Raw genomic sequence first — 12376 nt, 5'->3', positions numbered from 1 at the left:
TTTTTTTATCAAGGATGGGTCAGAAGAACTTTCATGTTTACATACATATATGGTCACATTTTATCTCAGTTGTTCGTTAAACCAGAATTTGTGTGTATAATATGTTCTTTTTTTTTTTTTTTGTAAGTTTTAGTAAGACAGCGATATGGAAGATTTTGTTTAAAAATATTGATATACTTAAACGTGCATAATTGAGAATTACATGCGTTTTATTATTAATATTATTATCATCATCATCATCATCATCATCATCATTGTATTCAGTTACCATCATAAAAGTACAGTATGTCAAATAGATTAATTGCAGATTTATTGTAGAAGTATATCATAGAAATCATTAAAGTTAAAAACAGATTATATTATATTATATTATATTATATTATATTATATTATATTATATTATATTATATTATATTATATTATATTATATTTATTATATTATATTATATACACGTGTATGCATGTATGCATGTATGTATGTATGTATGTATGTATGTATGTATGTATGTATATATGCATCAAGCTATGCATGTTTAAGCTATGTTTAATGTATTTTCCCTTTTAATTGAATTAATTTCTTTTTTTGATTGACAGGAGGCTTGACCACAATGAGCTGACATCTATCCCTTCATTTGGAGATGCCGCAGCATCAGTTGTTACACTTCTCCTGTAAGTGAAACATTGTATGCCTTGATGACTGCTGAAGCTGCACTTTCTATGCATGACAAAAATGACTGTTTACATCATACGGGCAATCAGAAAAAAAGAAAAAAAACGGGGTAGTTTGCTTTTCCCATTTGCAAAGTTTAATAGTGATTAAGTAGTTATTAAACTGGTTTGTGCAACCCCTAAAAATTTCCACCTGTGATAGACTAGTGGTAGTGTTTAGTGTTGCAGGCTGTGTTAGTGAAACTATAGAATGGTGGAACTGCCTTTACCAGCATTACCCGTGCGGGTTACACCCTTATTTGTGGTTATCACATGTTCAGTTAAAGTCAGAATTATTCACCCTCTTTCAGATTTTTTTTTCTTCTTTTTAAAATATTTTCCAAATGATGTTTAACAGAGCAAGGACATTTTCACAGTATGTCCGATAATATTTTTTCTTCAGGAAAACATCTTATTTGTTTTATTTTGGCTAAAATTAAAGCAGTTTTTTTTTTTTTAAACGCCATTATAGTGACAAAATTATTAGGCCCTTTAAGCTATATTTATTTTCTCGATTGACTACAGAACAAACCAGCTTTATACAATAACTTGCCTAATTACCATAACCTGCCTAGTTAACATAATTAACCTAGTTAAGCCTTTAAATGTCACTTTAAGCTGTATAGAAGTGTCTTGAAAAATATCTAATAAAATATTATTTACTGTCATCATGGTAAAGATCAAATAAATCAGTTATTAAAGATGAGTTATTAAAATTGTTATCTTTATAAATGTGTCAAAAATCTTCTCTCCGTTAAACAGAAATTGGGAAAAAAATAAACATGCGGTCTATGAATTCAAGGGGGGCTAATAATTCTGACTTCACCTTTGTGTGTTGGTTTTTTAGTTGTTTAGACTCATTCATTTGTATCTAGGTATGCAGTTATGAGTTTTTGCAGTATTTGTGTTAGCATAGTAATTGGCTAGAATCCAATGTTAATTTTAACAGCAAATCTTGATATTTATTTATTTTTATTCATAGTCTTTTGACTAAATAGCATTTTTTTTAGTCTTCTGAATTAATTGGAGTTTTAGTCTACTCTTAGTTGACTTAATTTAATAAAAGTTTAGTTGACTAAATCTACTTTAGAATTAGTTAGCTTAAAATCAATCTAGTTTAGCAATTAGCATAATGTATTATATATGCACATTGCTACAATTTCGAAGCCTATATAATCCTGGAGAACACACTTTTAAACATGAATCATTAAACAATTAAATTTTAAAACGCAGCATACAATGCATTCTTTATGATAAAGCAGCTATATATAGGGCTCTTTATTCTCTCAAGCAAATATGTTTATTTGCATAAATTGAATATAACTAATTCTGCTGTACCAAAGATGTTTATTACGCTGCTGTCAGTTTAAATGCTCAAGTAATACTTCACCTTACAAATATCTTACTGATACTCTATGACCAAATTATGGAGTATCTTAAGGGGGGAAAATAGCAAATTAGGGATCTCATTGCAAGGAAATTTTTTTACCAGTAAGAGTGCGTGTCCACCAAAGCTTTTTTTTTTTTTTTCCTAATAATTGGTTATGTAGTGCTGGGTAGATCAGTATATGCTATAGTTCAAATGTGCACAGCTCATCTTGCTAACACAACTTGTCCTGAACTTTTCCATTTTGTTTTTATTTGTTGACGAAAACTAATTTTAATCAACATTTTGTCTAGTATTAGTCAGTGTAAATTTTTCTTTGACATAATATGACAAAAATAATTTGCCAATAAAATGACAGGGTGTCCTCAGGGTCTTAAAAAGTATTAAAAGTTGATAAATAAATGTAGAGAAATTAAAGAGTATTAAATACTTAAGTCTTAAATGCTATTTTGCAAGGTATTACATTTTATATCATTTTTGAGTATGCAATGTATGGTTGTATGTTAAAATTTACCTGAATTAAATCTGAACATCAGGATGCTGTGTAGTTTATGAAATCAATAAAATTCTGTTAGATTTGACATCACCCTGCTTTGATTACTGCAATAACCAAAGCAACACTGTCATTTCTGCAGTTCTATTGGTGCCAACCTGCTAGATTTAATAGATTTGTATTCAGTATATAAAAAATGTTTTAGTTATGGATTAGTTTCTTACATTAATATTTTGTAAATAGACTGTACATTGAAATCTCAATATTAAGAGTCTTAAAAAGGTCTTAAAGGTATTGAATTTCACAATTCCTGTAAATACTCTGAATAAACAGATGCTGGAATCAGGCCTGAGTTTCAGGTTTATACTTTAATATCAAAGGAAAATTGAGTAGTTTATTCACAAAGCATTCAAACAGAATTGCACATTGCACAGTACAACAAAAAATAAGTTGTTTTTAAGCATCATAAATGACACATTTCACTTTGACAACCACTAAATGTTGCTCAAGTCATGTTCAACCAGCAGATCCCTGTTTTCCCAGCACCAGTTTCACTGTATCTTCTTCACACTGACTGATATCCCAGCAGTAATCTGTCTTCAGCAAGGATCATGTTTCCATCTGTAATATATCTCCCCACTACCAAATGTGTCGTTCATTTGAGCGGTAAAGTGATCGGTGTCTTTATAGCGGGCAGTTGTGCTGTCATGGTGTGACCTCATTGATTTACAGTTAATCACCATCTCCCAGAAATGATGAAAACCGTCAGTCCACTTCACAGGATTCAAACACTTGATATTACACTGGCTGTGCTTGGAGGATATCGGGAAAAGGTTGGAATGGGGGGAAGGCGTTGTGTGATGGTTCAAATGGAAGGGCGCTTCTTTTTTTGGTCTTGGTCTGAGGCCTGTTACTATGGAGGGCACTTGCATATCAGGAAGGGCTTGTCTTTTTTGAGCCGCACAGCTGAATGCTGTCGAACGCCCAGCTGTAGCTGTCAGTCAAGTAATTTACTGTAAAAAAAAAAATGGGGGAGGGTTCATTCAGTGGTTACCGATACAGGCGGAGGAAGGGTTTGGAACAGAAAGAGCTTGAGTTTTCGGTTTCCACCTGTGAGGAACACCTGACCCCGCTCCTGCTCGTGGCTCTTGTTCGGACCACCGCTCGGCTCACAAAATTCCTCCCCTCTGAGTTCACCAGCTGGAATGCTGTCGGACAGCAGTTCCCCTGTGATACGGTCACAGAGCCAGCACTAAAATACTGGCCCGTCTGTCACCAACACCAAACTCCTCAATGCCCCATTTCATCTCAACTGAGGACGCCATTTAAACAGTAGTGCTCTCTTTCACTCTCTCTCTTGTGAAGTGGTTAAACAGCACCGTCGCTATTCTACTGATTTTAATCTTCTCCTTTAACTTTTAACGGTTGTGCTCACCCAGTTTGCTGTGGGATGTACAGTTGCACTCTTTACAGCCAAGGCAATACAAATGCACATTGGAAAGCTGCGTTTTAGTGGTGTGATTGTTAGCTTTTGGGGAGAGTTTGACAGATGTTAGTCTTGCTAGGGCTGGGTGGGTTTATCGCGAGTCCACGTTTATTTACATTAAGCATAATATATTTCAGTTTGTTCTTTTTAAATTTTTTTCCCGGGCAGTTGGCAGTTTTTGAAAAGGGCACGTTAAAATAATTCTGACTTCAACTGTGTGTGTGTGTGTGTGTGTGTATATATATATATATATATATATATATATATATATATATATATATATATATATATATATATATATATATATATACACAGTTGAAGTCAGAATTATTAGCCCCCCTGAATTCATAGACCGCTTGTTTATTTTTTCCCCAATTTCTGTTTTACGGAAAGATGATTTTTTCAACACATTTCTAAACATAGTTTATACTATTAACATAGAAATAGTTTTAATAACTCATTTCTCATAACGGATTTATTTTATCTTTGCCATGATGATAGAAAATAATATTTGACTAGATATTTTTCAAGGCACTTCTATACAGCTTAATGTGACATTTAAAGGCTTAACTAGGTTAATTAGGTTAGCTAGGCAGGTTAGGGTATTTAGGCAAGTTATTGTATAACAGTGGTTTGTTCTGTAGATTATCGAGAAAAAATATAGGTTAAAGGGGCTAATAATTTTGTTCATAAAATGGTGTTTAAAAAAATAACAACTGCTTTTATTTTAGCCGAAATAAAACAAATAAGACTTTTTCGAAAAGAAAAAATATTATCAGACATAATGTGTAAATTTCCTTGCTCTGTTAAACATCATTTACAAAATATTAAAAAAAAGAAAAAAAAAATTCAAAGGGGGCTAATAATTCTGACTTCAACTGTATATATATATATATATATATATATATATATATATATATATATATATATATATATATATATATATATATATATTATTATTATTATTATTATTATTATTATAATTTTAATTTTTTTAAAGAAACAGATGTTGTATATTCATACGCACATGTACAGTGAAAAAAGTAAACTCTTTTCTTTAAGCTAATTTAACAGATATATTAAGAACGTAAATAATGTCTTTGGACTTGTGGGGAAACCCATGCGAACGCAGAGAGAACATGCAAACTCTATTTCAATCTTTATAGTTTTATTAAAATATAGCTGCAGAGCGCACTTTTTGGAAGCAATGCCAATAAGCTTAGAGTGTAATTTAGTCATTTCCAATAGAGGCGCACGGTGCACATAAGAGAGCGACTTGCACATGGTGTGCAAGCGAGAGATGGCAGAGGAGCGCGAGCACAAAGTCTATAATAAATGGTCAAGGAATCCATGTGCTAGTCACATCAGATCAGAATAATAACACATGTGAAAACGAGTGCTGTATAGCAGCCATAGAATGTCACCAGAGTGGCTTTTTGGTTTCTTTTGTAATGTTGCAGTATATATTTAAATAATGATGGTAAGTTCCTTTACTTGAAATTTGTGTTGTTGACAGTTTAAGGTTTCATTATTATTCACACCATAAAGTTTGCGTTGTTTGATTGGTTAGTATTTACGCTTTTACTGTTGAACACACTCTATAACATTTTATTTATCGTTTAAGGGTCTCTTTACACAGAGAGATTTTGTTTAAAAAAATGTTGTTTTTGACTATTAAAACTATTTGCCTTAGTAATGTTGAAATTAAAATAAAGTAACATTTAAAAAATCCTAATATTCCTAAATGTATTGTTGAAAAATATTCAATAACTGAATTAAAAAAAATAATCCTCATTGAACAAAATACATTGTCTATTAGGAAACATTTATAATAATTTCTAACAGTAAACATGTCAGGCTAAATGATTAAAATAAACCATTGCTGTCGTCATTACTTTCAAAAACACAGATTTCTTTACAACACATAAAAAAAAAACACATAAAAAACTTTACAGATATCTTAGGTACGGTATACTAATATTTTTGCAATTTTTAAAACCTTGACTTTCCAAACTGTGTTTAACCTTAAAACAGGTTATTGTCCCATAGATGGGTTGTTTACCATATAGTCACAGTCCAGCTCTACCCATTTCTACCAAGTTTGAGGTCACAGAACACCCAACCAAAAAACACAATTTCATCTCCTTACTTTTTGGAGTTCATCAAGCAGATAAGCCAATCAGTGCTACCTATCGCAGCTTACTTGCTAATCCTGTGTTCAATGCCGCTTTGGTTGGATTAACCAGTTAAAACGTTCTGCTTCCCACACTCTTTCTCTCTCTCTCTTTCTCACTGCAACAACTGATCATGACACTGATCCAGATGACAGTGTGAAACCCTGCTATGGACGTCTATTTATAACCCAAACAAGCATAAAAAAGCAACTAAACAATAATCAAAGTCTGTATAAACTATTGATGTTGGCCTTTCTCTAGGATCAGTTAGAAGGGTTAGTTCTGTTAGAAGGATTGGTAAAGTTATAGATCTCAGCAGTATCCCATTTGCGGACTCAGGCCTGGGATGGCCAGCGCACAAGTATGGACCGATTCTCTCGTTAACGTCAGCATGTTTTTTTTTGCCCGATGAAGGTCACCAGCTGCTGACCTGCTACTCAGTGGAGTCTCAGTGCTCTGTTAGTCACAGGAACATCCTGTAGGGCGGTGAGCACAGCGCTCGTCCTTATCCATACCCTCTGTCTGTTTATTCAGGTGGGACAGTGGGGGTACTCCCTCCTTTTCTCTTTCCTTCCGTCGTTCTTGCTCGTCCTTCCATTCCTCTTTCTTTTTCCTCTCTTCTCACAATTCCCACTCAGAATTCCAGTGAAACGGTCAACCCAGGGAGCATGTGCGTGTCGGCCGGGTCTGATCTTCACTGGGAAAGGCCTCGCTGGTCTCTCAGGCTCCCACAGAACACCTGCCAGCAGACAACCAGAGCAGAAATCCCCTCTTGGTCTCAGCGGACCATGTGTTTACCGTGAGATTTACGCAGAACTGGGAATCCGAATAAGGAGGCTTTGTTGTTCTAGCACGGACTCGTCTTCGCTGTATGGGCCTGTCTGCCTGGGCTTTGTAGAGTTTCCTGCTAGCATTGATCATGGCGCAGGTGCAGGAGTGTTGAGCATGACTAGCCAAACTCAATGAAGGACATTTCAGATGTTTTGAAGAACTCCTGATGAGAATGCTCTTGATGAAGACTGTTTTTTTTTTTTTTAAGTAGAATATTAGAATTGGAAGATTAGTTGGTCCATCACATACTTATGAAGAAATCACATTGGTGGTACCATTATATGGTCCATTCAAGACAATAATATATCAAAGTACATCTTGTACCATGCAAGATGTACTTTGTCTTGAATAGACTACATTTATATCCCACAGTGTTTAACCCAAAGCTTTCATCTCATGCAAAGTCATTTCCTTACTCCCACCAGCTTTATGTACTAGCGAGTTTAATAGAGGGAGATTTTCTTTTTAGTATTGTCCCATCCTCCAGTGAGGGGATGGCTTATTCTGAAACTACCCCAAAACAAATTCCAGATGTGGAGAGCCTTGACCTTGCCATTCCTTCTGTGGCCGGCAAAAACAAGTGTGATTCTTAAGTCAGCTGCTTTCACATGCCTCAGCTCTAAAGAGAAATAGAAGCAAAGAAAAAAAGAGAAAAATACAGAAATCCATAGTCCCCAAGAGAGACAATTGATTTGATTAGTCTTTTCTCAGTTAACAGCTGTTGACACCAAGCCAGATGTGACTTAATGACTAGAAAACAAAATATTTGAATATAGAATGTAGTTCAGTTTCTGTGTGTGAATCTATTTGTTCTCAAATTAAAAAACAAAAACAAAAGAAAACTAAAAGAACAGAAAGAAATACTAACATATTAGTTCATAATCTAATCTGAATTTAACATTTAAAAAAAATACCTGATATGTTACAATTTTTACAAGAATATGGAATATTAACAACAACAGAAAAGTTGCTATCCTAGGGCTTAGTCTCCGATTCATCTGGCATATGTTTTATGCGGCGAATTAAAGCAAAATGTTTTTGATCAAAATCTCCATCCAAATAAAATGCAGAAAACAAGATACCTGACAAACTTTGTCCGTAAACAGCACAAAAATATAATATATTCACAAATAAAAAGTGTTTACATCAGTATTCATATTAAATGCAATCCAATTGCAGGTTTTTGATTTTCTGAAAAAGTTGAACACTGCAAAGGGCACAGAAAATGGTTAAGGAAACCAGACGCTGGCACTTGTCATTTCAGGTCAGAATAACAACACATGCAAAAATGAGTGCCATAAAGCAGCAGTATGGAGATTGTAAATAAAAAAGGATGTAAGGATGTCGCCAAAGTGGCTTTTTGGTTTCTTTTCTTGTGCATCACAGCCACTAGCTCCCCATCTGGAAGTTTTTTTTTTTTTTTCATAGGGGGTAATATCGTCAATCAACTTTACAATTTGCAATAATGCAACATGTTGTTTTAATAATAATGGTTGGTTTCTTTACTTAAAAGCTCAGATTTGATTATCATAATTCCTTTTGTTTACAGAATTTGAGGTTTAATGTATCAATAATATTGACACCTTACAGATGCTGATCTACCTTAAATATTGCACACACTTTGTAATCACTTTATCAAGTTTAAGAGTCTCTAGATCAGATATTTTGTTTAAATATTTTTGCTTTTGATTATTAAAACTATTTGCCTCATTAATGTTGGCAAATTAATAAAAAGTGGTTAAAAAATCCTTATATGCACAAATGGATTGTTAAAAATATTCGATAATTATCATTACCGAAACATGATATCGTGATAATTGTTTTGGCAATATTGCCTCGGTGTAGTATATACTATTAAAAAACTAAAAATAGTCCAGTCCAGTGCAAAAATAGACATGATTCATTTAAAACTATGCAAAGCATTTTTTATGATGTGATAAATGTTATATTTTTGTGTTAAATTAAGCACCACATAGTTGTCTCTTAACTTTAACCCGGAGTAGGATTGCAGTGTTTTAACGCCCAAAAGTTATTTGAGTCAGAATAAATTTAGTCGCTGTTAATCTCCTCACTCGCACCCAAAGCTATATGTACAGAAACAGACATACACAGGTTAAGATGAATCTTTCATCTGACTGATATTTGTCACCATAGCTGGCTTTTTGTTTGGGATTCCAGGCTCGTATGTGTTTGTGCGTCTGCGTACGTGTGTTGACAAATCAAGTTACCGTATCAAGCCACAGTCACTTGGCACTTCTGTAGGCGTGTGTGGAAACAAGCCTCCATTGGGCTTCAAAGCCCTATTGACACATTCCCTCCAAAAGAGCCTCATGTGGTTATAGCAGCCCGTTGCCTATCAGCACAGATATGTGGGTCAGCATATGGTTTCACATAGTTACCCATACACTGAAAACGGGATTGAAGAATTACCAGTAACCAAGTTAAAATCCAGTCTTAATTTTTGTTAGGATACTTACTGTATTTGCTTGATCTGAGTAGACATTAAACAGTAAATTAGTCTTTTGTATTCTGTCCACGGATTTATACAGTTTGTACAATTGTGTATAGAGTTATAATAGATGTGCTTTCTTCTTCTCTTTTCTAGGCACCATAATAGAATCCGCAGACTGGAGGGGAGTCTTCTACAGAACTTCTCTGCTCTTGAGACGCTAGATTTGAGTAATAATGACATCACAGAGTTGAGAGAGCACTGCTTCCCTCTGGGGTTACAAATCAAAGACCTGTAAGAAACACATTCATTCTTAGTCTCTCCTTCAAATAGATATAACTGTGAACATCTGTATTTTTCTTTACAACACTGTGTTGTTTCATAATCTGAAGCATAATATTTCATCTCTGTAGGCACCTGAGCAGTAATAAGATCGTTCATCTGGAGTTCGGGGCATTTAAGAATCTTGCCGGGAGTCTGCAGATCCTCAGATTGAGCCGGAACCGATTAACTCATCTTCCTGTTAAAGGCCTGGAGCTGCCCAAACTCACACAACTGTGAGTGCAACATATTGTCTATAATAATCCGTTCATTTCCAGAACTAACATTTCCAACACTCTTTTCATCCAAGATGTTAGTTTCTTTCTTCATTCGAAAAAAGTTGAAGTTATTTTGTGAAGGTCTAGACTTTCTCTCCATATAGTGTACTTCTATGATGATCCGTGAAATTGAACTTTTATTTGCAGTTGTAGTGCAGTTTCAAAAGGTTCCCAGCCGAGGAATAGGAATTTTATGTAGCAAAACAATTGTTCATTTTTGTTACAAAAAATTTTAATAAATAAAAAAGACTAAAATTTTTAACCATAATTTTTATTATTTATTTATTTTTTATTTAAAAAAAAATGTTAATTACTGAATATATGACTGGTCATGGGGAAGATCACAATATTGAAAAAGCAAGGCACACTACACTAGGGCTGCACGATTCTGGCTGAAATGAGAATCATGATTTTTTTTTGTGACACTTTTATCATGATTCTGTAGATCTAAACTAAAGGTTAATATGAGTACGCTATTATTATTATTGTTGTTGTTAATTTTTAAACATAAGGTAAAACAACAATGCCAATATTAGGTCTATATGTAGGTCTTGTTGAATTATTAGGTTTAAGACATATGCTTGTAATTTGTCATTGATTATTAGTAATGAAACACTGACTATGTTTACATGGACACCAATAATACGATTTTAATGCGATTCAATCCAAGACAATACTCTGATTAAGAGTTAACCATGTAAACAGTGATTTTTGATTAATAAGATTAGGGTCATAATTAAACTGAAGAGAAATCGAATTAAGACATGTGGAGTATGACAATTTTTGTTTGGCAATCTTGGCACCATCCAATTCAGTGCAGACACAGACACCTGCATCGTGAAATGCGGAGGTTTTTTTTCTTTCATTTTGCATGCGTTTTCAACTTCCATTAAAACAACACTTCCAGCAGTTCATAGTTGCATCCAATATCTCGTTTGTCACGGAGGGTGTGCATGAAATGTTCGTTAATGAACGTGAAAGTGCCAAACTGCAGTTAAAGTCTACAAATTAAAAATGAAACACCCGAAATTGCATGAAACTGCGGAGAAAATTCGGGTAGCAACGTGATGAGATTAATCGAAATATGTGATATACCAAATAAAACGGGGTCTTGAAAGAAACATTCAAAAAGCAACTCATGTAAACACCTCAGTCTTATTATTCTCGTAATTAGATTAAAGCAAATAATTTCGATTTCTGATGTCCATGTAAACGTAGTCATGAAACATTTGTCATGATCAGATTTCCTTTTGCATTCTATTCAACATTATAAAGACTACAATAGTTATACTGACACTGTTAAACATTTATTCTCATGCACAACACTTGTGTGTTTGATATGAAGGAAAAACGTATCAAATAGTTGTCATAATCATAACTTTAAAATGCTACATGATAATTTAAATGATGGGCCCGCCGGTTTCACCTTCTCATGTCATGTTCTGCCGTCATTTTGAGTTCAGTTTGTTATTCACAGCCTATGCAGGTTCTGTTCCCTAAAGAAGAAATCATTGACTGACAAGCACATGTCCTCTTGGTAATAAACAAACTGAAGCTCATATATAAAACAATGTGAAGAGTTCTGCGACTGCCTTTGCACTTCTCTCCCGACTTTGAAAATATAACTGGCTGAATAGTAGAAATGCTGAATTAAGATTGTGTGTAGGGTGGAATCGAGATTGTGACCTTTTCTCAATAAATCGTGCAGAATCATGTAATGTGCACTGATTTAAAAAAAGAGCAGTGTGTTGAACCTTTATGTTACTATGCAAATTCTGGAGCACTTGCTATTAGGCGCTTTTTCCACTTAATTGACTTCTTTTCAACGGTAGGCGCACAGAGCAGTCAAAAATGCGAGGCACAAGATTACGAAGGCACGAGATAAGCATGAAGTGCAGTGTGCAAAACTCTTGCTGCCAATGAGAAATGGTTTTAAAAAGGCTATCTTTGTAAAATATGTGATCAGGGCCTTCACCTTCACCGCTCAACTGCAATGAAAAAACTTAGAAGTTTAAACCACTGCGCACCATAGTCAACTATTGAAAAAAAATGTAGGTTTTATTTTCAGATGTCAAGGGCTGAGTAAATTATCAGGATTTTTTTTGGAAGGGAACCACTTCTTTAAGAAATGAATAAAGTCTTTTTAATTATTCATCAGTTTTGGAAGCTACCATTTAAAGTATCTTCCCCAACACTGGTTTTCACATGCTCTATGAAACATATCAGTATTTATAATCAGAAGAGCTTTA

General features: G+C 34.1%; 1 protein-coding gene across 4 annotated transcripts in view; it reads left to right on the top strand.

The window, feature by feature from the left end:
* Positions 1 to 12376, top strand: part of lrig1 (leucine-rich repeats and immunoglobulin-like domains 1) — a 66162-nt gene that overhangs the window by 21502 nt on the left and 32284 nt on the right. For all 4 annotated transcript variants that reach the window (XR_012387111.1, XR_012387110.1, XM_073916603.1 and 1 more), the window contains exons 3-5: positions 595 to 669; positions 9685 to 9822; positions 9942 to 10085. Coding sequence is in view for 2 of the 4 variants with exons in the window: in XM_073916603.1 (XP_073772704.1) it covers positions 595 to 669; positions 9685 to 9822; positions 9942 to 10085 (357 nt within the window). In the remaining 2 variants the exon portion in view is untranslated. The remainder of the gene's footprint in view (positions 1 to 594; positions 670 to 9684; positions 9823 to 9941; positions 10086 to 12376) is intronic.

This window comes from Danio rerio, chromosome 11 (genome assembly GCF_049306965.1).
Source record: "Danio rerio strain Tuebingen ecotype United States chromosome 11, GRCz12tu, whole genome shotgun sequence".
NCBI classification, from domain to species: Eukaryota; Metazoa; Chordata; class Actinopteri; order Cypriniformes; family Danionidae; genus Danio; species Danio rerio.
Note: the sequence above shows the minus strand (reverse complement) of the source record. Positions and strands in the feature narration are given on the sequence as shown.